The sequence below is a fragment of the Myotis myotis genome, unplaced genomic scaffold (genome assembly GCF_014108235.1).
Source record: "Myotis myotis isolate mMyoMyo1 unplaced genomic scaffold, mMyoMyo1.p scaffold_m19_p_17, whole genome shotgun sequence".
In the NCBI taxonomy this organism is placed as follows: Eukaryota; Metazoa; Chordata; class Mammalia; order Chiroptera; family Vespertilionidae; genus Myotis; species Myotis myotis.
Genome location: NW_023416321.1, coordinates 18,703,388 through 18,726,640, shown reverse-complemented (window position 1 = coordinate 18,726,640; position 23,253 = coordinate 18,703,388). Strand labels below are relative to the sequence as shown.

General features: G+C 53.2%; 3 protein-coding genes across 4 annotated transcripts; 1 reads left to right on the top strand and 2 right to left on the bottom strand.

The window, feature by feature from the left end:
• Positions 1-40: 40 nt before the first annotated feature.
• FTSJ3 (FtsJ RNA 2'-O-methyltransferase 3) lies at positions 41-7,014 on the bottom strand. The gene is made up of 20 exons (XM_036340019.1): positions 6,680-7,014; positions 6,411-6,516; positions 6,082-6,128; positions 5,884-5,963; positions 5,163-5,262; positions 4,886-5,080; positions 4,666-4,781; positions 4,444-4,548; positions 4,257-4,357; positions 3,957-4,037; positions 3,718-3,864; positions 3,441-3,576; positions 2,248-2,429; positions 2,019-2,142; positions 1,658-1,941; positions 1,312-1,397; positions 1,129-1,228; positions 841-1,024; positions 664-758; positions 41-585 (listed from the first exon to the last, which is right to left on the bottom strand). Exons 1-20 carry the CDS (start codon positions 6,744-6,746, stop codon positions 393-395), a joined length of 2,529 nt encoding a protein of 842 aa, XP_036195912.1. The 5' UTR covers positions 6,747-7,014; the 3' UTR covers positions 41-392.
• A 149-nt stretch (positions 7,015-7,163) lies between these two features.
• PSMC5 (proteasome 26S subunit, ATPase 5) lies at positions 7,164-11,415 on the top strand. Of its 2 annotated transcripts, none has more exons than XM_036340047.1 (12): positions 7,164-7,318; positions 7,868-7,939; positions 8,833-8,902; positions 9,210-9,307; positions 9,473-9,529; positions 9,607-9,837; positions 10,135-10,261; positions 10,364-10,554; positions 10,654-10,752; positions 10,832-10,942; positions 11,035-11,121; positions 11,227-11,415. In XM_036340047.1, the coding sequence occupies exons 1-12, from the start codon at positions 7,295-7,297 to the stop codon at positions 11,278-11,280; spliced, it is 1,221 nt and encodes a 406-aa protein (XP_036195940.1). In that variant the 5' UTR covers positions 7,164-7,294; the 3' UTR covers positions 11,281-11,415. The 2 variants fall into 2 exon arrangements, with proteins under 2 accessions (XP_036195940.1, XP_036195939.1); XM_036340046.1 differs by lacking the exon at positions 7,164-7,318 and adding an exon at positions 7,469-7,618.
• On the bottom strand, positions 11,389-22,901 carry SMARCD2 (SWI/SNF related, matrix associated, actin dependent regulator of chromatin, subfamily d, member 2). The gene is made up of 13 exons (XM_036340027.1): positions 22,686-22,901; positions 17,973-18,157; positions 17,738-17,780; positions 17,465-17,587; positions 14,854-15,009; positions 14,034-14,129; positions 13,791-13,892; positions 13,508-13,669; positions 13,256-13,353; positions 12,945-13,080; positions 12,626-12,748; positions 12,401-12,502; positions 11,389-12,328 (listed from the first exon to the last, which is right to left on the bottom strand). Exons 1-13 carry the CDS (start codon positions 22,899-22,901, stop codon positions 12,275-12,277), a joined length of 1,596 nt encoding a protein of 531 aa, XP_036195920.1. The 3' UTR covers positions 11,389-12,274.
• Positions 22,902-23,253: the final 352 nt, after the last annotated feature.

Below are 23,253 nucleotides of genomic sequence, written 5' to 3'. Positions count from 1 at the left end.
GTGCAGCACCTAAGTTAGCACTTAATGGGAAGGCAGAAAAGACATCTATAAGCATGGTTTTATTTAAATGTCAATGGAAGAGGATGGAGAGACCTGAGAGGTCCAGAAATAGATTAGAGTGAATGCCACCTCAACACTCAAGTTCCCTTTCATGATTTAAAAAAGTACCCTGTCTTCTTCATGGAAGGGTTGTGGAGTCCAACAGGGCACTTCGGCAGTGCTTTCACAAGAGGCAGATGTCCTCAGAGCACCGTGAGAGTTCTAGGTACCCCACACCTCACTGTCTTTTCAGATGACTGTGATGCAAGCAGGGTGCAGCTGGTAACGGAGGCTGGAGTAAACTGCAGTCGCTTCTCCATACACTGCCTTCTCAGAGGCCCTGGTGGCTCTGCTTACTTCCGCCTGTTTTTTTTCTTCTGCTCCTTCCGTTGCTGTGCTCTTTGGTCCTTCTTCATCCTTGAGTCCACCACTTTGAAATGACCTCTGACTCCAGCTGGCCGGCGCACTTTGCGGCCCACACCTTTTTTGGCTACAACATAGGTGACCTGGCGTTTCTCCTTGCCAAGCCCAGCCTTCTTGTAGAGACTGTAAATGGAAGAAACAGTTAGCTTTCTGGCACTTTTTAACCCTTATGTATCTTTGTGGGTGACCTCCCCCAATTACCTTCGAAGCTGTGCCACTTTCTCTCGTTCTGAGATGTCCACCGTGTTCACCACAGCTTCTGCTTTCTTCTTGGTTTGTTCCAGCTTCTTCAGCATCTGTGTGAGGCCCTCAGTCAGGTTAATCTCTTCCCCACCCCTGCCCCACCTACCCCTCATCTGGGGCAGCCCCAATACCTACCCTGCGTTTCTTTCTGGCTTTAGCCTCAGCCACTTTCTTGATGGGACGTGCATTAATTTCTCGCCACCGTTTCCGATAATGCTCCACCTCCTTCTTGTCAATAGGCAATTGCCGTATCCTGTGCTGCTTTTCCTCCTGCACAAACCACTCTGGAAGCTCGCCTTCATCCTCATTAAATGTGTACCTAGGTGGAGAGGATACAGCCCTAATGACACTCCATGCTTTGTAGAGAAGAAACCACCACTTACCCCCCACACTGGGCGACTTCTCGTGATTTTCTTCCCTTACCGGCTGAAGGAGTTATCTATGAGGTCTCTCTTGGCCTTTTTGGAAGAGGCAATAATAGCACCTAACGCAAGGCCTTCGGGGTCCAGTATCCGATGTTTCACTACAGGGGGAGGACAAAAGTCCAAGTTCGATTCCCAAACATCCATGGTCTCCTCCCCTCCCACTGGGTGCAGACCCACTCACCTGGGTCCTCAATAGGCACTATCTCAAACCCATCATCCTCTGACTTGGGCCCACGGCTTCGCTTCTTACCATGGCGTGGTTCCCAGCTGCAGAAGAGAAGAACTATGTGTCCACCATCACTCCACATCACTCTGGCCCACTCCCACCTCGCCTCAACCCGGGTTCCTATTTAAGACTGCGTGGATAACTTCCAGAAATCCTACCATGGCTGTACCAGTTAAATCAGAATAATCAGTATTTTTAAAACTCTCAATCTACAGGCAAGGTTGAAAACACCCAACTTAGAGAAAAGGTTAGAACCACTGCTTCCTCATTATCCCTTCTCCCATCAGCTGCAACCACTCACCTCTCTTCATCCTCACTGCTGCTACTGTCACTGTCCGAGCTGTCATCTTTCTCCCCACCCCCAGGGCCAGTGGCAGCCTCTGTCCCTGGTGGAGCCTGTGTCTCCTTAAGGGCCTCATCCGGGCACTGGGAAGGTTTTCTCTCTGTCTTCAAACTAGAAGGTGGTAGTGGTGGTGGTCGTGGTGGCAGCTGTGACTGCCCCTTCCGGCGGCTCTCATACAACAGCTGGGCCTGACGGATCTCCAGAGCCTCGTCAGCATCATCCTCAATCCCACTGAAGCCATCCTGTGATAGGGGAAATCCTCAGGTATCCTTCAGCAGTGAATGCCAATTCCGAGTCTTGACCCCTAGCCTCTTCTTACCTTTGAGAACCACAGGCTGGCTTGTTCTTCCTGCAGGACCCCCTTTTCCTCCAAAGGCACCAGCAATGGGTTCTCTTCTTCATCCTCCTCCCCTTTATCATCTCTTGCTTTAGCAAATCGTACACTGTAGCCCCAAGGAAAGTGGGTTAGTGGGCCGGTACCCTGGAGAACTCACACCCCTCCCCACCCAGTGCCTTTGGCAACACCTGCAGACCAGCCCCCACCTTACCACTTTTGGTCCTTTAGACTCTGAGGATCTCTAACCCCTGCCAGCTCCTCTGGATCCAGGTCACTATCCAGAGATGTATCATCATCATCCTCACCATCTGACACATAGATGTCGTCTCTTGGCAGCTCGGACACAAACATGTCTGCAGCACTCATATCTCCTTGTGTTACCTCCTCTAACAACTAAAGTTTGACAGAGAAACAGATCGAGGGTACTTAAAAGAACATACTGCTTTTTTTGTGTCCATTATCTTAGTTTCAGCAAACACATTATCTCCTTTTACAGACATGGAAGTGATGGGGCTGTCAAAACCATCCCATTCCAAACCAGACCACCCATCTGTTCCACTCAGCAGTCTCATCTTCAACGGTAGCAAAAATAGGTTTATGGAAAAGTATCCATAGCCTATATAGCATCACATTTTAAAATATTCTAACACATTTTCTCTAAAAACATTACCTCAAGAAAAAGGTTCTCCATCACCTTCTGAGAATGATATAATGTACGAATTTTGTTTCCACTGAAGAAAGGAGCCCAGGCAACATTTTTATTCACCCCCACGCCCTAGTAGGTAGGTTCTATTCTCTTTTACAGATGAGGGAACTGAGGCAAAACATGGATAAATGAATGGTAGTCTGCTCCAGAACCACTACACTTTCCTGTACAACAAAGATCTGGATCCCATTCCCACACAAAAGCCACAAATTGCCTGTGACACTGCTTTTATTTAAATCAAATTCCCTGTATTCACCATCCAGCAGCCAAGTGCACCAAGGTGCTACCTTGGTCTCGGTGAACTGAGGAGTGTTGCTCCCCTCCGAGGGAAGCGCTCCATCACCGCGCTGGTAACCCAGTTACCCTGACTGCACCTACCAGAAACAGCTTCTTGAAAAGAGTGCCTCTTGGTTCTTCTATTTTTACATATTATATGTGATACACACATTTACAATATTCTTACAGTATTCACAAATCTTCCTAATTTCATGTTATGTTTATGTTTCTTCCTGGCCTTTGAAACAAGGCTCTTGCTTGTTTTCCCAGTCACCCCTCACCGAGTCATATATTTATGGGTGGACACAGCAGCCATGAGCGGGGATCATGCAGCACACTTAAGAAAATGTTTAATCCCCGATCCCCTTCCAAATACACAAACAGATCCTCTGGTCTCCTCAAACTGTTCCAACCCGCCTCACCTGGTGACCCCGGATGGTGCGCAGGGAGAACATGCCAGTCTCCCCCTCATCTGCGATGGAAACCCCGGGAAGATCCATCTTCAGCTCCACACGCTCCCGCTGCTTTCTCTGCTCACGCAGCAACTTCTTTTTCTTCCTGAGGGGACAGTTGGAGGAATTATACCTGCCCAGCTCTGAAAATTGCTCAACCATTTCCTCATTCTCTTCCTCCATCCCCACAGAAATGCTGTGGGAGGTGAGGGGGGCAGTTCCCCAAACTCTTCCCTGCTCTCCTCACCTCTTTAATTCTGCCACCTCCTGGGCCTTCATCTCTGCCAGGGTCCGATTCAACTGTTCCTCCTCTTCCTCCTCCTTGGAGAGCTGCCTCGGGGTCCCAGCTGTTGAGTCCTCTTCATCACCTTCCTCCTCCTCTCCTGAGCTGAGGCTGACAAAACAGCCCAAGGAGTTTGGTTATTTCCTAGACACCCCGCCCCCAACACCCAGTCAACATCTACTGTGCTTCAGCTCCCTCCTCACCTGATGTCCAACGCCTTTGCTTGCTCTTTCAGCTTCTTGGCTACATATCGCCGAAGCTTCGTTCTCCAGTTCAGTAGGGACCTGTTCCAGAAATACCATTACAGACCTTCAATCTCCTTTTGTCCCTGCTTCCTCCTCTGTCATAGGCCCACACCCCAAATTTCCTATTTGAGTCACAAATCCTAGGGCTCAGGTTCCCAGCCCAAACCTCTAGCAAACAGCATTCTGTTCTGAGATCAACATCATGGCCTTCAAAGGCCTTTCCCTGCCTTTGGCACCTACACCACCCTCACATCATACCTAAGCTCCTTGCGCCCCAGCACTTTGATATCCTGACAGCACACCCGTATATCCTCAGTGGTAGCTGGATGCTGTGCCAACTCATCATCATCTAGTGAAATCTGTTTGGAAGGAGGGAAAGGAGTTGGGAAACATTCAGGCCATGTTTCTGAGGCTCCCTTCACCCTCTCCCAAGTCTGGGACTCACTTCACTGGCTTTGGAGAGGAAGTCAACCGGATTGGCAGCTCGGAGGAAGTCAGTGACTGAGGTACGATGATAGAGAGTGAGGTCACCCTCAGCATAGCCTTCAGCCTTAGGGAGGGAAATAAAGAAGGTTGAGTGGTCCCTTATGTGGTGTCTATTGGACCCATCAGGCCCAATCTCCCCAGAGATCCAGGACCTGAGAGTGACCACATTACTCAAACACACCTTTGGTTTCTTCTTAGTCACTAATTCAGTAACTGTCTTGGCCTGAACTTCAACCTCCTTGAAGGCAAATTTTGGGTCAAAGAATTTACTGTCAACCTTGTCAGGAGCCAGGTATCCTAAGATGATAGGATATATAAGAAAGTGTTAAAAAAAAAAAAAAAAAAAAGTGTGCTTTGGTAGTTAAGAAACGAGTCACGAGAAAGATGTGGTGCCCACTCACCTTGGCAGACTACAAAGATCTCTGCAGATTCATGGCGAGAGGCCTGGGGCTTGGTGGCCTGGACATGGCGGAACAGCTGCTGGAAGATCCATAGCAGGGGCTGATAGTCACGGGAACGGAAAACCTTTGTGATGAAGCAGCCACCACGGGCCAGGAAATCACAAGCCAAACGGAGAGCCATCAGTGTCAAATGGGCTGTGGGGGAGAGAGGATTAGCCGAGGACCAATGCAGCCTGAAAGGGCATGCCCACCTCCACCATCTCCACGCCCCTGGCACCTTGTGAGTAAGCGTCATGGACCCAGCTAGCCCCGACATTGGGGGCCCCATCATTGAGCACAACGTCCACTTTCCAGGTCTTCAGCTCCTTCCTCAAGGCCTACAAAAGAGGGAAGGGGTTATAGCAACAGAAACACAGGAATAGCTACAGAAGGAGGAGTCCCTGATTCAGTCATTTGTCCACCCAATCATTTGTTGAGTGCCCATCAAAGGCCAAATACTGTGCCTGGCACAGGGGAGAGATATAACACGTCTGCCAGAGTGGCGTGGCTCAGTGGTTGAGCTCAACCTATGAACCATAATGTCACAGTTCAATTCCCTGTCAGGGCACATGCCCAGGTTTCGGGCTCCATCCCCCATGTGGGTGTGTGGGAGGCAACCAATCAATGATTCTCCCTCACCATTGATGTTTCTCTCTCTCTTTCCCTCTCCCTTTCTCTCTGAAATTTAAAAAAAAGGAAAAAAAAAAGGAAAGAATACTAGTGAACCTTCCTGAAAATAACGTCACTGAAATCTCCACACTTCTTCCAATTTCAAACACCTCATTCCTGACCAAATAAAGGCGGGAGTGCACGAGGCATATCCCAGGCTTGCAGACATCATGCAAACACTGCCCAAGGCACAGTAAACATGAAAAGTCTCGCCTTCAGAAAATTTGGGTAAGAGGACCCAGGTGGATGTTTGCATAGAAAGGGGACAGGAAGAGAGAGATTCTTATCACCTGCCTACAGCGTTCCGTTGTGATGTCCTCTTGGAGTGTCACCACATTGGGAAGAGGCTTGATTGGTACCAGATCCACCCCTGGAAGAAGTCAGGTCAGAGTATTCCAAAAGGTTGCCTCAAGCATGAAGAAAGGAAATGTAGAGCACACCACCTTGTACTCCCACCCCCAAAGCACCACTGAACCACTGTCACTCACCCACAATAAGACTTGACACAGGCATAAACTTGGCAGCCACCTGCAGCCTATGAGAGAATAAAGATTAAAATACGCAGGACTACCTATTCCTTCCCAACCCTTGACAATATGAACCCTCTTCCGTGTTAGAAGGAGCCCAGCCAAGTGCAGTGGCCCGAGCACGTCCTGTGTACACGTTCCAAACCTCTGCAGTGCACGTTCTGGGGAGTAAGAAGCTGAGGCTGGTATTACTGTATCCCCCTCACTCCCCCAATGCAGCTCTCAGTCATCCCAGGCCGGATGGAGCCCAGAAACCAGCCGCCGGGAGTGACAGCGCGGGAGTTACGCACCATCCCCCCGGCGCAGCACACAGGTCCAGCAAGGCTCGGGCTTTCTGCAGGAATTGAAAGCGACGGTTCAGCTGAATCAGCTTGAAGGCAGAGCGGGAACGATAACCTGGGGGCGTCAACAAAATCAAGTCCACGAGGTGCTTTCCCGGCGGGATTTCTGCGGCCTCACAACCCACTGTCTCTTTTGCGAGAAAAACTCAATGTTCGGAAAGGGGGGCGAACCTGACAAGTCGCCCGTCTAGCTCGCGGAAGGCGCGACTGTGGCTCACCTGTCTCCTTTGCCAAGTGATAGAACTTGTCCCGCCGGCTCTTCCCGACTTTGCCCTTCTTGCCCATGGTGGGCCGGGGGAGTGTCACTCAACCTGGGGAGAAAGGAGAAACCGGACGTCTCTTCCCGGAGCGCTAGACTCCGCTCGCCGTAGCAATCACACGCAGCGCCTTGCTCCACATCACTCGCTGCCAACACGGATTCCACAACTCCGGGAGCAGCACATGGAGGCAGCAACGTACTTCCGCTTCCGCTTGCGTAGCACGCGTCCCCGGCTCCACGTTTTCTGTCACTTGGAGCGTGGCCCCAAAAAGTATTTTACTCTGTCGCCAGGTTTTATATAAACTGTAGGTTGGGATCAAGAGAGTAGACCACGTGAACTAAAACCGAGTTTCTAGAGATTTAGGAGTTCTGTGCCCTCCCAAAGCTCCCGGCCTCTCGTAGCGGCGCTGACCTCCGGTCCCTCAGGGCCCTTGTTATTTGTTATCATTCCCGCGCGCACCCGGCCCAATGACCCGGAAGCACTCTCTGCCCCGGTTTCCGGCTCCGAGTCCCTGCTTCTGCGCCTGCGCGCCGAGGCGGCTGGGATGCCGGCGATCTCCACTACAGAAGAAAGATGGCGGTTGATGGGCCAGAGCAGGTATGTGGCGGCGGCGGCGGCGGCTGGGCGGGGGCCAGGGCTGGCTGCGGAGCAGGAGTGATCCGAGGTGGGCCGCCGGCTGGGGCAAGAGGTCGGTGGGTCGGGGGTGGGTGGTCCAATGCAGATCGGGCCCTGCCTGGGACCGGATGTGCTGTGTCAGCGCGGCCCCGGGGGGTCAGGGCCAGGCCGGGAGAGGAGACGCGGCGGAGGCGGAGTGACATGAGCGATGGGAGCGGGAACGGGCCCGTCTGCGAGTCGCAGGAGACAGGAAACGCGTCCATCCTCCCGGCTCTGCCTGTGGTAATAGCACCCGGGTCGGTAAAGCGCCGGGCTCGGGACAAAGCGCTCCGTGCGTGTCTGTCGTCTCTGGGTCGTTACGGTTCCTATGAGGGAGGCGGCATTCGCATTCTGCTTTTAGTTTAGTCATGGGGTCAGGGAGGGCTCTGAAGAAATGCAGGAAGAGTTAGAACCCAAATCTGAAGCCTCCGTCCAGGCTGGAAGTGGCTTGGCTATGTAGCCTGTTGTTTAATAATTACACTGTGTCATCAGATGGAGCTGGAAGAGGGGAAGGCAGGCAGTGGACTCCGCCAATATTATCTGTCCAAGATTGAAGAACTCCAGGTGAGACGGGCTCCAGAGGGACAAAGGGAGCTGGCAGGGGGATAAATGGTTGAGGAATTTCAACGATCCATACAATCCCACTGGGGCCAGTGGGAGAATAGTTTGTTACACATCTTCCAGAGTCAAACAGAGGAGGCCGTTCCTTTGGGTAGACGCCTGATGGAGAGGATTTCACATAAAAGGGAGGACACAGGCTCAGGAGCTGAGGTTTATCAGATGGGGGTTGGGGTAGAGTGAGTGCAAGGGGAGACAGAATTGAGTCTGGACATTGCTGACACCAGGGGACTGAAAAAAGGAATTGGCCACACAGTGCTCTTGCCTAAAGAGGGAGCGGGGACCACAGAAATAAGGAGAATAACGAATACGCATTGGATGGAGGAAAGCCATAGGGAGTTTCTAAACTCCAGGTACATTTGTAGGTATTGTATATGGGTTTCATTTTTGAAATGCACTTGTGATTTCATACGACAGTCCTGAAAAGAGGCATGGTGTAGTGATGCTATGCCCACTTGCAGTTGGTAACAGAACTAGATGTTTTAAATGGCTCTGCCTAGCAGTTACTTGGCAGCAGGAGGGCTAGAACTTAGGCTTCTGACTCAAAGATCTTCCCACTGGAGCATGTTGATATGCCACCCTGCAAGAAATTGTCTACATGAGCCAGTTGTAATGTTGCCCCATTAGGGTTTGTTCTTCTGGACCAGTGTTAGACAAGTAGCCTTTTTTGATCAGAGGGGCTGCTGGAGGACAGGCCAAGGCCATTAGCATCATGGTGAATCTGAAACCTGAAGATGCTTGTCCTCTTCCCTCACTCGGTTCATACCAGCCTGAGGGTCTTGACCAAGATCTTAACGTCCTACTTTTTTCTGCCTCTTGAAACTTCTTGTCCTCCGCAGCTGATTGTGAATGATAAAAGCCAAAATCTCCGGAGGTTGCAGGCACAGAGAAATGAGCTTAATGCAAAAGGTGAGGGGGAAGGGAAGAGGGAAGGTTGGCTGTGGGCAGTTGGTCTGACTTCTGACTGTTCAGATCTCCTTGAATGACCTTCACATTGGTGCTTTTGTTTTCTCCCAGTCCATGGATATGGCTTGCAATGTTATATAGTTATTCACATGCACATCTCTTTCCAAGCCCCATAGCAACCCCCTTAAATAGAATTGGTATTTTCTTTTTGTGGCTTTCCCTTCCAAATGTGCTTAGTTCCTGGGTATTGAATTATCGGGGAGGGAACACCAAAGAAGCTGGGTGACCACTATGTCTGTTTCCCATCCAGTTCGCCTGTTGCGGGAGGAGCTACAGCTGTTGCAGGAGCAGGGCTCCTATGTGGGGGAAGTAGTCCGTGCCATGGATAAGAAGAAAGTGTTGGTTAAGGTAAAGGCAGCATCACCCCAGGGACCATCCGCTGCATTCCCATACCTTTGTGTGTAGCCTTCCAAGGACAGCATTCTGTCACATTATTCTAGGACTTATGGGTCTCCCTGGGGGAGGTTGGTGGTTTGGTGACATCAGGAAAAATCATGAGTCCTGTTTCTTTAGGTGCATCCTGAGGGCAAGTTTGTTGTAGACGTGGACAAGAACATCGACATCAATGATGTGAGTGCAGCAGATGAGATGGGAGTTTGGGTCAGTTCTCTCCACACAGCTTCCTGAAAGTCTCTCCCCTCTCCCAGGTGACACCCAACTGCCGGGTGGCTCTAAGGAATGACAGCTACACTCTGCACAAGATCCTGCCCAACAAGGTAGACCCACTGGTGTCACTGATGATGGTGGAGAAGGTGCCAGATTCCACTTATGAGATGATTGGTGGACTGGACAAGCAGATCAAGGAGATCAAAGAAGTCATCGAGCTGCCTGTTAAGCATCCTGAACTCTTTGAAGCACTGGGCATTGCACAGCCTAAGGTGAGAAGTAGGGCTTCTGTGGGAGGGCCATGCTGTTCCTCCTCACCTGTCCCAGGCCAGGCAGGGTGCAGGGTTTGGGGAGGGATAAGTTGGCCCTCCCCACTCAAGAGGGCTGGGGGAGAGATACTATCAGGGCACTGAGGAGGTTTGGATAGAAACACCAGAAGGGACCTTAACATTCATTCTTTTATATCTCTAAGCTTCTATTATGGGATCCAGCACAGAGCAAGCAGCATGTGTTCATTGAATGAAACATGGGGCTGGCTTTCTGCCCTGAGACCTGCTGTTTCCCTCTAGGGAGTGCTGCTGTATGGACCCCCAGGCACTGGGAAGACACTATTGGCCCGGGCTGTAGCTCATCATACAGACTGTACCTTTATTCGTGTCTCTGGCTCTGAATTGGTACAAAAATTCATCGGGGAAGGTAACTGTGGCTAGAAACATGAAAACCAAGCAGAAGGAGGGGGGGTGGGGTAGGGTAAGGGTAGGGAACTCAACTCCTAATGCCAGCTTGGCCTCGGCACAGGGGCAAGAATGGTGAGGGAGCTGTTTGTCATGGCACGAGAACACGCTCCATCTATCATCTTCATGGACGAAATCGACTCCATCGGCTCCTCACGGCTGGAGGGGGGTTCTGGGGGGGACAGTGAAGTGCAGCGTACCATGCTGGAGCTGCTCAACCAGCTAGATGGCTTTGAGGCCACCAAGAATATCAAGGTGAGGTGGTGTTAGAGATGGGAGGAGCTGAGGGAAGGCCATGGGTGAGGTGCAACCTGGGGAGGAGCCTAACTGATGCCACACCCCTTCTCCACTCAGGTTATCATGGCTACTAATAGGATTGACATCCTGGACTCGGCTTTGCTTCGCCCAGGGCGCATTGACAGAAAAATTGAATTCCCACCCCCTAATGAGGAGGTTTGTGATGGGCACTGCTGGGCATGGATCTGGCTGAGGGGGTAGACAGTGGGGCTCAGGTTTTTCCTCTCATCTCTAGGCTCGCCTGGACATTTTGAAGATTCATTCTCGAAAAATGAACCTGACCCGGGGGATCAACCTGAGAAAAATTGCTGAGCTCATGCCAGGAGCATCAGGGGCTGAAGTGAAGGTAATCAGCAGGCCCAGGAAAAGGAAGGGGCAGAGGCAGGAAGCTCTGGGTTCAAGGACACAGTAACAGCCTGTCTTCCTTTCCCTGCTCAGGGTGTGTGCACGGAAGCTGGCATGTATGCCCTACGGGAACGGCGAGTCCATGTCACCCAGGAGGACTTCGAGATGGCGGTAGCCAAGGTACAGGTCTCCATCTTTTCTGCCTTTGCTGACGGTGGCTCTAAAGCAGTGGGGATAGGGCCTGTGTTCACCCAGTTGGTAACTTAATGTTTTCTCTCTCTGCAGGTCATGCAGAAGGATAGTGAGAAAAACATGTCCATCAAGAAGCTATGGAAGTGAGGTGGATGGTCCGTGTAGATCCTCAAATAAAGCTCTGCAGGACAAGGCCTTTAGGACTTCGGTTTATTAATGAGTGGCCGCACTGTTCAATGACCAGGTCTGGGCACCACCAATAAACAAGGATTTATTTGGAAATTTCCAAACCTGCCAGAAGTGGCACTTTCCAAGCCCTAGGCCCACCCTTCTTACCAAGCTCCAAATGGCAATGAGTTCCCCCTCCCCCCTGCCCTCCACCAAGCACACACACCCATGCCTCAGGCCAAGCCAGAGAACGTGAGTGTCCCCTTCCTCTAGGAGGCTTTATAGCCCTGGGCCCAAGAGCTGGAGTGGCAGCCCTCTGGCATCCCAGGAGATGATGGCGGCCAGAGCCGCTTGCATAGATTGAGGAAAGAAAATAGGGAGGAGGCACCAAACAGGGCTCCCTGAAAAACCCCAACTTGCCCCCTGTACAAAAAAGTGGCTCCCACATAGAAGAACCTGCTCCCCAAATAGTGCAAATACCCAAAGAAAAGGAAAAAGCCAGCAGCAAGGCTGGGCTGGTTGGAATGGCAAAGAACTTTGGTTTAGAAAGGGTAGGAAGAGTGAGCTGAGTCTCTCTTCCTTGCCCAGCTCCCCAGAGCCAGCTAGGGCACTTGCCCCAAGGGGAAGTCTGTAAACAAGCAAAGCCAATGGCCTTTGGTTCTGAACCTTCTCCCTTACAATGGCAAAGCCAGGCCCCCAGTAGTCCTAGTGGGCCTGCCTGCAGGGAGCAGAGGCATTTATTGTGAACCCAATTAAAGCCAATGCGTAAAGTAAGTAATAAGGCTTTGGGGACCAAGCAACAAGGAATCCTACTGCTACATTTATGAAACTAACACTGGGAAGCTGAGGGTAACAGGACAAACCCTCACCCTGCTCCTTATCCTATGTGTCTGCAGCCTCAGATGGTGGTCCCTTCCAGGCTGAGAAAGGGATGATGCCTGGGCTGGGAAGAAAGGAAGGGATCCCTGAGCAGTTAGGTCAGGCGAATTCCCAGCACCTGTTCCAGTTCCTGCCTTCGCTGCTGCACCTGGAAGAGAGACCAGCAGCTCAGGCTTCTGCTGCTCACAACCACAGAAGGGCAAACAGGGCAGAGTCTCACCTTGGCAAAGATATGCCTCCCCACTGCTTCCTGGGCCCAGGGCTGGTGGTAGAAAGCAGCTCGTCTCTCCTCCTCAGGATTCCCAATCACATCAGTGATGATCTGCAAAGAGCCAGGAAAAAGTGGTAGCATAATTCCCACTCCTGAGCCCCTGGAATCAATAGTGATGGGGATAAAACCACCCAGAGTTTAACCTGGTCTCATCACCAGGAAAGAGGACCACACCTTGAGGTCTCGGCGCTGGGAACGGAGCCATTCCTGGATGAAGTCCTGGGGGTCAGTGCTAAAGCTGAGCATGAAATCCCTCTGGGTCTTCAGCTGGTTGATGGACTCGATGGTCTCATGGATCTGGGGGGGAGGGGTGTATATATATATATATGTCAGACTGGCCCCCACTTCTAAGGGGTCTATTTCCAGACCCAACCACAAAGGACTTGGGCAGAAATCCTATCCCAAGGTGCTACATGTATAGAAATGCCCAAGAGAATGCCCACCCCCAACTTGGGCCCCAGAGGAGGTGAGGGGGGAGGTACAGAGGGCCAACCTTGACATCAAGGGAGGCAATCTCCTGCTGATTGGTGGTAGAGGCCAGGAAATTGCTCATCTGGGCCTTGAGTGGGTCATCCACCTCCACATCAATGTCATAACAGGCTGTCTTCTTCTGGTCATTAGGGTCCACGCTGTAGGCAGCACGCAGGAAGGGAAGGATGAGTACATAGCAGTATCCATCCCACCCACCTGGGCCAAACCTACACACACTTGGGGAGCAAGAAACCAGACCTGCTTTAGATCAATCCAAAGGTAAATTGCTCTTTGCTCTTAGAAGAGCCTTCCCAGTGCCCTCTTCCCACTGACCTAATGACATGGTTGATAACAATGGGGTCTGGATGCTGCAGCAAGCCAGCCAGCTTCATGGGAATCTCGGAGAATCGGAGACGACCACAACTGAAGATCTAGAGAGAGTACCAAAGGTGCCTTTCAGGGCACGGGGGGGAAGCGGGTCCTCGCAGGGAGTGTGTGAAGAATGTGGCCAAGAGCTAGCTCAGTGGGGCTCTGGGACAACAGGCAACGCAGGGGCTGCAAGACCAGGAGGAGTTCCCAGCTAACCTGGCGGAAGTAACGGTTGCAGTTGATGTACTCGCGCTCATGCCCATCCTGCAGCTGGTTGTGTTTGATGTAAAGCCACAGGGCCTGCATGATGGCGGCCCTTGTCTGTGTGTGCACTCCCAGCAGCCTTGCCAGTCGGGGGTCCAACTTGTACTGAGGAGGCTGGGGATAGAAGGAAGTCAAAGGAGGGGTTCTTGTGAAAAACCAAAGCCACAGAATAGGGCAGGGACAGGAAGGGTTTATAATAAACCTGCCCCTGTCCCTGAGACATGGCCCCAGTCACCTGATGATCCAGCATGAGCAGGAGGGTACACTTGACATTGAGGTCTCCAGGCCGTTTCACCTGGAAGCCATCCGTTTCCTGGGTGGTGGGCATCCGATGCCACTGGCAGGGAGGAAGGGAGCACAGTTCATCACCAAGGGGTGGGCATGAACATACACTCGGCCCTCTCCAAGGGGACCGAGCCTATTTCTCTGTGCACCTGGCACATCAGCCTGTGCTCCCATGCCCCAGGTCCACTCTCACCTCCACCAGGTGGTTGTCAGGCCCGTATAGCTCCTTGTCTAGCTCAATGACGAGGCTCTTAAAGAATGAAGAGAACTTCCTCTTCTGTTTGCTAGGCTGGGGAGGGAAAGGGGTGAGATGGGAGTGCTGCTGAGCTGTCAAAGCTAAGCTATGCTAAGCCCCCAAAAGAGGAATACTGTTTCAGCCCTGAAGTTCAGGGTACTGAGGATTCTTAGGCCCTGAAGGAAGCAGGGAAGAATGAATGACTGGAAGTAAGAAAAGGACTCTCTGTGCAGCCCCACTGTTAGCCAACATAGGATTTTTAATTAAAAAAGGGACACCCTAACTGGCTTGGCTCAGTGGATAGAGCGTCGGCCTGTGGACTGAAGGGTCCTGGGTTTGATTCCAGCCAAGGGCACATGCCCAGGTTGCGGGCTCGATCCCCAGTGGGGTCATGCAGGAGGCAGCCAATCAATGATTCTCTCTCATCATTGATGTTTCTATCTCTCTCTCCCTCTCCCTTGCTCTCTGAAATCAATAAAAGAAATATATGTATGTGTGTGTGTGTGTGTGTGTGTGTGTGTGTGTGTGTGTGTATATATATATTTTTTTTTTTTTAAAGGGAATCCCTTCAAGACACTTTACTGTCACCTGTAGGAGAACTGTTGTAATAACCATACAAATCTCCCAACCTCTGACTGGCTTGGCCCAGTGCAAAGCTTGACCGGGAGCACTGCCCTTTCCCTCAGGTAGGACTTCCCAGAAGTGCCCAAGTGGCTGGCCCCAGTCTTAAAATCCACACAGGCCATGTCCTCTCCAGATAGCTTCTTCCCCAACTCACATCATCCAGGAGTTTTCCTTCCACTCGGAGTTCCCAGGAAGCCACCTTGTCCCCTGATGGGGTTCCCCCAGGGGTCCCTGCAGTTCCTGCACTGTCACCTTCCGCCTTGCTGGGACTGAACGTATTGGAAATGTAGATCCGCAGCTTTCGTTTTTGCTGAAAAGAAGAAGACAGAGGTGGACCAACATGTTAGAAAACAATGCTCCCCCTGTCTTCCCATCTGAGCTCATTCAACATCAATACTGAGTGGCAGCTATGGGCCAGCACCTTGTTAGGCTCCTTATCTTGGCCTTCAAGGGACTTCCAGTTTTATGGGGGGAACAGATGCACTATCCACAGTTCCAACACTGTGGAATCAGTGGACACACAAGGTGCTATCAGGCAAATCAGAAGCCTCCAGCTCTTAGCTACACTAATAAAAGACAAAGATGCTAACTGACTGTACCTTCGCTATGCCCTAAGCCACGCCCACCAGCAATCAGAGTGACTATATGCAAATTAACCCAACCAAGATGGCGGCCAGCAGCCATGGAGCTGGAGCAAGCAGGAGACTTGGTTGCCTGGGCGATGGAGGAAGCCAAGCTTCCTGCCTGCCCTGAGCCGGCTGTGGCCTCCGCTCATGGCAACAGTTTCAATTATAGAAGACAAATAAACCCCAGATACCTGCTTCCAGCCAGCCTCCACTTGGAGCTTGGGTGCCTGGGGTTGTGACCAGCCTGCAAACAGCCATCAGGCCCTCACCCAGGATAGCCACACCCTCATGGGGTGAGGGTCCCCACTGGGGGGCTTAGCCAGCCTGAAAACGGCCCTCAGCTCCTCACCCAGGCTGGCCAGGCACCCCAGCAGGAACCCCCACCCTAAAGGGGCTGTGGCCAACCTGCAAACAGCCATCAGCCCCTCACCCAGGCTGGCCAGGCACTCCTATATAATAAAAGGATAATATGCAAATTGACCCTAACAGCAGAACGACTGGGAATGACTGGTCACTATGACACACACTGACCACCAGGGGGCAGATACTCAATGCAGGAGCTGACCCCTGGTGGTCAGTGCGCTCCCACAGGGGGAGCTCTGCTCAGCCACAAGCCAGGCTGCCGGCTGCCAGTACAGTGGTGGTGGGAGCCTCTCCCGCCTCCTCAGCAGCGCTAAGGATGTCTGACTGCAGCTTAGGCCTGCTCCCTGCTGACAAGTAGACATCCCCCAAGGGCTCCCGGGCTGCTAGAAGGATGTCTGACTGCCAGCTTAGGCCTAATCCCCCAGGGAGCAGGCCTAAACCAGCAGGTGGTCATCTCCCAAGGGGTCCCAGACTGTGAGAGGCACAGGCTGGGCTGAGGAGGCGCCCCCCCCCCAACCCCCCCGCCCCGAGTGCACAAATTTTTTGTCCCCAGGCCTCTAGTTTTAAATAAAACTCATCACAGCCCCAAAACATTCTCGTCTCCTAGAAAGCCTTCACCATTCAGGGGACTGTGCTAGATTATTATTAAAAAGAAAGAGGAAGAAGAAGAAAAAGAAAAGCTCTAGGGATAGGTAAGGAGAGAAGAATTATCCTAATCCTCCAGTTTTACCTTTCAAACTTCTGACCATGATCAACATGATTTGCATTTTATTTACTTTTTTTAACTTTAAAAAAAAGTATAGCCCTAACCAGTTTGGCTCAGTGGATAGAGCGTCGGTCTGCGGACTCAAGGGTTGCATGTTCGATTCCGGTCAAGGGCATGTACCTTGGTTGAGGGCACATACCCAGTAGGGAGTATGCAGGAAGCAGCTGATCAATGTTTCTCTCTCATCGATGTTTCTAACTCTCTATCCCTCTCCCCTTCTCTCTGTAAAAAATCAATAAAATATTTAAAAATAAAGTATATATTTTTTATTGATTTCAGAGAGGAAGGGAGAGGGAAAGAGAGATAGAAACATCAATCATGAGAGAGAATCATTGATCAGCTGCCTCCTGCATGCCCCCAACTGGGGATCGAGCCCGAAACCTGGGCATGTGCCCTTGATCAGAATCGAACTCAGGACCCTTCAGTCCACAGGCCAACACTCTATCTGCTGAGCCAAACCGGCTAGGGCAGTGGTCGGCAAACTGCGGCTCGCAAGCCACATGTGGCTCTTTGGCCCCTTGAGTGTGGCTCTTCCATAAAATACCAACTTCTGCGCATGGGCCACGAAGTTTCAATCGCACTGTATGTGCATGCCCACACGTGGTATTTTGTGGAAGAGCCACACTCAAGGGGCCAAAGAGCCACATGTGGCTCACGAGCCGCAGTTTACCAACCACTGGGCTAGGGCAACATGATTTACATTTTAAATCATGACCCAGAATCCACACACATCTATATAAACACCTGAAACAAAAATGTTATGAATAATACCTCTACTATTCTGGTAAGTACTTTACAATGGAGAATTATTTTAATTTCTACTATTTTATATTTCATAAAAAACATGCTGGTCCCACCACATTAACTGAGTTCATGCTCCACTAAAGGCTGCATCCGCAGTGAAAAATCCTGCTCTACTCATCACAGACCCTCACTTAGCCCCCAAAAAACCAGGCCGAGGAGAGGCAGAGAGCGTGGGAAGGCCCACGATTAGCCAGGGCTGCACACACCGTTAGAGGCTTTTTGATGGCCTCCTGGATCTCCATCCGCTTGCGAGCAATGGTCTGGTCCAGCTTCCGCTCAAAAGCCAAGAGGTCCATGTACGCCTGAGACTCTGGGACAAGCTCCCGAATCTGGAGGAAGGGGGAAGGAATTCATCCGTTGTTTCAGCTGCAGCTCTGGCTCTTTCTTCTCTCCCTTCCCCATCGCAGGGCTGGAGGAGATTGACTCCATCCATAGCCAGCCATTGGGTGAGCCCCCTAGGCCCCTCCCAACATACTCACTCGCTGAGGTAGAACCTTATCTGCCATCTTCCTCCTCTTTAACCTGGGGAGGACAGAAACTCAATTAACAGGTCAATGGTCCAAAAGACCCCCAACCCCATCCATCCCTCCAGTCCCCAGGATCCTCCCCCAGGAGAACAAGGAGCCTTCCTCAGTCATAGCAGTTCTTAGGACGGAGGAAAGCCTTCTGTTGCCACTACAGCTGTGCTAGGTAGAGTGGGAAAAACAGGCTTACCCCCGGCGCTGGGCAGGCATCGGGGGCTGGGCCTGGGGCACAAGCAGGCGTTTTCGGAATGGGTCCATCATGGTGGGTGGCATGCCAGGTCGAAGTGGAGTAGCTGTACCAAATGGGGAGCCCGTAGGGGGTCCCACCTGCAAGCCAGCCATGGGCATCCGGCTCCCTGGTGACATGCCCGGCCGCTGGGGGAAGTGAGCCAAAGGGGGTGCACAGGTCAGTGGCAGGGCCCTATGAGGCCCAGAGCCCAACCCCTCCATCCCTGTCCTCGGCCAGGTCCAGCCCTGAACAGCACACCGCAGAGGCCAGGCTGAAGTGCCAGAAACAAAGGGAAGCAGGCGTCTGATAGCAGAAGTGTAAACCACACCTGCCCCGCCCCTTCAACCGCCCTGGCAGCTGTGCCAGCGAATGAGGCCTGCAGAGCCCGGGGGGGTGGGAGGAGAATCCTGCCTGCAGAGGGAAAGGCCTGGGGGAGTTTTCAGGGCCTAATGCCACCTTCCAGCCCCAGCAGGCTATGCCCCTGCTCCTTGGGACTAGCCAGCTTCAAGGCACTCGTGAGGCCCTCAGATGGTCCAACCAAGCATTCCCATCCTAGGATGGAGAAGCACAGCACAGGAGCCCGGGGGTGGTGTCATAGCCAAGCAGCAGGGTGCAGTGTGTGGTATGAGCAGGCTGAACGGGCAGAGCCTTTAAACCCATCCCGTTGCCAGCCTGGTGCTGTGCCTGAGGGGAGAAAGAAGTTCAATAGGCTGGCAAGGCCATCAGGCAGCAGCACTCCAGGTAAGCAAGCTGCAACAGGATGGCTTGGACATGTCTCAATTGGTGGGGGTGGCCGCAGCACAGTATGGAAACATCTGGTCACCATATGGCCCCTACTCACAACCCAGAACTGGACTCTTCGCTCACCTCCCTACTGCCCAGCCCCCAACCCCCTATACCAGAAGATCCCAAAGGGAAGCTGTGGCTCATGGGAGACAGAGCAGCTGACACCTGGACTCTGCCTATGTCCACACACCACCTGGCTCATAAGCCCTCACAGTCCCAACCTGGAGAATGGAGATAAGATTATCCTGGGACACAAGGGACAGAGTCATAGGGGCAGCAGAGGAATCTGGGTGACAGAAATGACTTCTTTAGAAGCTTGTAGGCTTTCCCAGAGGTCCAGCTCCCCAACATTTGTGGAGCCCATGCAGGAGTAACCAACCCTCTTCCCACCTCCCTTCCCATGGCTGCTGTCTGCAAGGCCCGTTTGGCAGCTTTGCCTCACACACAGGCCCTGGCAGCTTCACAGGGCTGGCCCCAGGGCCCAGATTATGCAACCAGCACAACCAGCCAACCAAGCCAAGCCGGTGGGGACTCGCACCAACTCAAAGGACCCCTGCCCCAGAATCATGGAGATGAGATTCTTCCTCCCATCTCTTCATCTAGCACAAAATCCATGTTCTCACCACAGAGGGTCAGATTCTTGTCCAGATGGAGAGATGGAGAGAAACATGAACCAAAAGCATGGGGAAGGGAAGAGTAGGTAGGGTGGGAAGGAAGCATTTGGGAGAATGGAGAGTTAACCATGGGGGTGGGGTGAGAGCTCTGGGGCCTCAGGATTCCTGCCATAAGTCTCTCCTCATCAGAGAGATTTTCATCTGAGCTGCTGAAAGGCAAAAGACAGCCGTTTCTCTGCCTTAATGAGCCATGGCCAGGGATTGCAGAAAAAAAGTCAGTGTGACCACAGCTGTAAGCCCAGTCCCCGGACATCCCAGATATGTTTTCCCACTCAGTGCCTGATCCGAAGGGGAGGAACAACTGAGGCAATGAAACCAGCCGAGTGCGAGCCAGGCCCCTGTGCTCCTCACTAGGGCGTTCACAAAACCTCTGCAGCACCACCCCTCCCGGGCAGGTGCTCCGGTAACTCAAAGTTCCAAGACAAGGCAGCACAGGCAGGCCTAGAGGAGGCCCCTCCCAGACATCTGCTCCAGACTTCCCAGGCGCAGAGCCCCCAGCGCACCCCAGGCCCCTGGCTTCCTCCAGGAGGGGGAAGGGGCCCAGGGGAGGGCTGCTTATTCATGAAATCCCAGCCTGGCCCTGCCAAGCTCCACCAGTAACTCTTCCTCTTCCAAAAAACAACCCAAGGATTATAAAAAAGGAAAAAGAATGCAACCCAGAACTTTCAAGTTCCCTAACTCCCCACCTGCAGCAGGGCTAGGAAGGTCTAGCTCAGTGCCCTGAACCCCAGAAGCGCGAGGTGAACTCCTGGCCCTGTAGCCTCGCACCAACCCACATTCTAAGCTTTATTTTACCTCCACCACCCAGGAGCAGGACTGGGCCTGATGCTGCTCCCTCCAGGCCTCCAGAAAGCATGTTCAGCCCTGCCTCAAAGCTGGTGGCTGGGCCTACGGGCCCAGAAGACATCCCCCTCCACAAGTGAAAACTATTTTAAACTCTCTGGAGTGAACACAGCAATGTGTTTCTTTGTTGTCTGCATTGAGCTCCTCAGCCGCGAGCTTGGCTATCTGTGATCCACAGCTAGGACCACGCCTGGAGGAAGGTGGGTCATCACTTCCCTTCTTTCAATAGGCTCCCTTGTTGCTCAACTTGGGTCCTGAAATCTTTGCTCTTCCAGCTCACCTCATGTGCCCTAACAGACAGGACCCTCCTTGCTTCTCAGATCTCAAGTCCCTTCTCCTTGAGCACACAACTGGACTTGGTAAGAGGCCAAACACGACCCTCCTTCAATTCAGGCAGAGAGAACTAACTGGGTCTTCCCTCCCATCAACCTCTACTGCCTCCCCCTGGAAAAGGTCGAGCTGGTGGGATGGGCAGCCCAGGGAAGCAGAGGCTCAGCGCCTTCCCCGTGAGCCTCACCCCTGTTCCCACCCCCAGCAGCCTGAGGCTACCTGACCAGCCTGCTCAGTCTTGCCACTGGCTCAAGGTCACTCCCTACGTCAGTGATGGCGAACCTATGACACGCGTGTCAGAGGTGACACGCGAACTCATTTTTTTGGTTGGTTTTTCTTTGTTAAATGGCATTTAAATATATAAAATAAATATCAAAAATATAAGTCTTTGTTTTACTATGGTTGCAAATATCAAAAAAATTTCTATATGTGACCCGGCACCAGAGTTAAGTTAGGTTTTTTCAAAATGCCGACACGCCGAGCTCAAAAGGTTCGCCATCGCTGGTCTACGGGTTGCTGTGGAATCCATCCTCTCAGGGGCTTTCCCCAAAGCCCGTTTCCCATGGGTTGCAAGCTGAGGAACTGGAGAGGCTCCTATCATCCATCCCTCAGATCCTTCTCGGGCCAAAGGCCCATAGGAGGGCTCCCAGGCCAGGGCTCAGCTAGCTGGCCCAGGGCCGGAATGACTGATGGAGGCATCCCTTCGGGGCACCTTGGGCCCATGAATCCCCATGGGGAAGAGCAAGATGAGAAAGACAGACCAGGTCTGTCTCTGTCAGAAAAACCCTTTGTTTTTCTTTTGTTGTTTTTTTAGAGGGAGCAGGGAGAATGAGTGGTAAGAGGGGAAAATCACTCTTCCCAGGTAAGCATCTCTTCAGAAAGTGGGGCCCAGGGCTCCTGGGGAGACATGCGTACCCTATTCGATGAGGACCCATTTCGAGGACCTCCACCTGGGGACATAAAGGAAGAATAGAAGCCCCGGCTTCCTTCTTTCCCTCAAACTTGCCAGGAGCCAGTGCCAAGTGGCACATGGGTTGGAATATGGCATTGCTAGAACGTAAAGGCTAAATAGAAGTGGAGCGGGGACAGGAAACAGGATGGGTGCAATCCCCAAGCGTTGTGGGACAACCAGAAACAACGGCGGGGGGCTGATGAATCCCACCAGCAGAGTCAGGCTCAGTTCCTCACACAGGCTCCCAGCCTCTGCCTCTCAATGGCCTTTGAAGCTGCAACCTGAGACGCTCTCTTCCAAGCCAAGCCCCAAAGGGCTCTGGATAGAACCCTTTGAAGCAACTCTCCCAGGATCCTCCAGCCCCAGAGCAGCAGGGCTCGGTGGAGCCTCTCTGCTCCTCCAAACAAATCAACTGCTGGACACTGCGACACCGGGCAGAACGCCAGAACGAGAGTCTGCCCAGAATGGGCCGGGCTGTGTCCTTCTTCAGGCCTGGCCACCACTGTCTCTGGTCCAACTCAGAGTCATCCCGTGAAAGGCCTCCTGGGCCTGACCCAGGGGTCGACTCGCCACTGCACAGGCCGAAATCCCCCGGCCCCATCCTGGGCCTCCGGTGCCCGTGGGAAGCCAGGCCCTGCCTCCTCGTGAGCAGCTGGGAGCCATCTCAGACTGGCTAGGACCCTGCCAGTTCCCAGCTACAAACAACAGTTCAGACTTGGAGTGGGACCGAGGCCAACTGCAGGGTAACCCTGGTTTCTCGGTGGGGGCCCTTTTTCAAAACTTTCGGATCACTTCCTAGGACCCGCCCCCACCCTCCCCCCAGGACCTACACTCTTTCTCAGCCCACCCGCCCACAACTCCTCCATCTCTCAGCTACTCAGAATCCCCTCCACCCTCTTACCCTGTCCCCGAAGTGCTCCACCACCACCTCGCCGATTCCGAGGGCCCCTGGCCGCCTTGCCCTCCACTTTGTCGCGTGCGTTCCACATGCAGGGCCCCTGTACCTCCAGTCCAGGAGGTCGCCCCAGAACCCCCTCCCGTACCCTGACACCCGCGTGCTCGCGGCGCCGCCCGCCCATCCCTGCTCACCTGGTACTGCGCCGCGGGGCCCGCGGGGCCCATGGGGCGGAAGGCAGCGGCCCCCGGGCCCCCCACGCCTCCTGCCGGCCCCGGCCCTCGGAGCGCCGGTCCGGGCAGCATGCCGGGTCCGGCAGGCGGAGGCGGCGCTCCGAGAGCCGCGGCAACGGCACCGCCGCCGGGACTCAGCGGGGGCAGCGGGAACCCGCCCGCGCCACGGCCAGACATCACTCCGTCCCGTCCGGCGATGCAGCGATCCGGACTCCGGGCTCCGCGCCGAGTCCGCTCCGCGATCCGTGCTCCGGGACTTTCCGCTCTAAATTCCGGTTCTGGTGTTTGTTGATCCGGGTTCCGGGATTTCCTAACCCAAGTTCGCGAGTTCCTCACAGACTGGTTTGGGGCAGGGCCGGTCCTGATTCCGGTCCGGCCTGGAAAGTCCTAGATCCGGGATCTGCTACAGGCCGGCCTGCCTCCCCCGGCCTCCGGAGGTTTGGCCGCCGGAGTCCAGTTAACCCAGAGGCGGCAACTCGCACCCCGCTCCGTCCAACCCAGCCCGGCGCTAGGCCCCGCCCACACCCGG

Excerpts from the sequence above, each read along its gene's own strand:
- SMARCD2 (XM_036340027.1), bottom strand. The coding sequence starts at position 22,901 with ATGTCTGGCCGTGGCGCGGGCGGGTTCCCGCTGCCCCCGCTGAGTCCC. Across the intron at positions 13,354-13,507 it reads GCAACCGTTACTTCCGCCAG|ATCTTCAGTTGTGGTCGTCT; the intron begins GTTAGCTGGGAA and ends TACTCTCTCTAG. Across the intron at positions 13,081-13,255 it reads GTTATCAACCATGTCATTAG|CGTGGACCCTAATGACCAGA; the intron begins GTCAGTGGGAAG and ends TGCTGCCTACAG.
- FTSJ3 (XM_036340019.1), bottom strand. The coding sequence starts at position 6,746 with ATGGGCAAGAAGGGCAAAGTCGGGAAGAGCCGGCGGGACAAGTTCTAT. Across the intron at positions 3,577-3,717 it reads GAGGTGGCAGAATTAAAGAG|GAAGAAAAAGAAGTTGCTGC; the intron begins GTGAGGAGAGCA and ends CTGTCCCCTCAG. Across the intron at positions 1,942-2,018 it reads CCAGCCTGTGGTTCTCAAAG|GATGGCTTCAGTGGGATTGA; the intron begins GTAAGAAGAGGC and ends CCCCTATCACAG.
- PSMC5 (XM_036340046.1), top strand. The coding sequence starts at position 7,538 with ATGAGCGATGGGAGCGGGAACGGGCCCGTCTGCGAGTCGCAGGAGACA. Across the intron at positions 9,838-10,134 it reads TGGGCATTGCACAGCCTAAG|GGAGTGCTGCTGTATGGACC; the intron begins GTGAGAAGTAGG and ends GTTTCCCTCTAG. Across the intron at positions 10,555-10,653 it reads AGGCCACCAAGAATATCAAG|GTTATCATGGCTACTAATAG; the intron begins GTGAGGTGGTGT and ends TTCTCCACTCAG.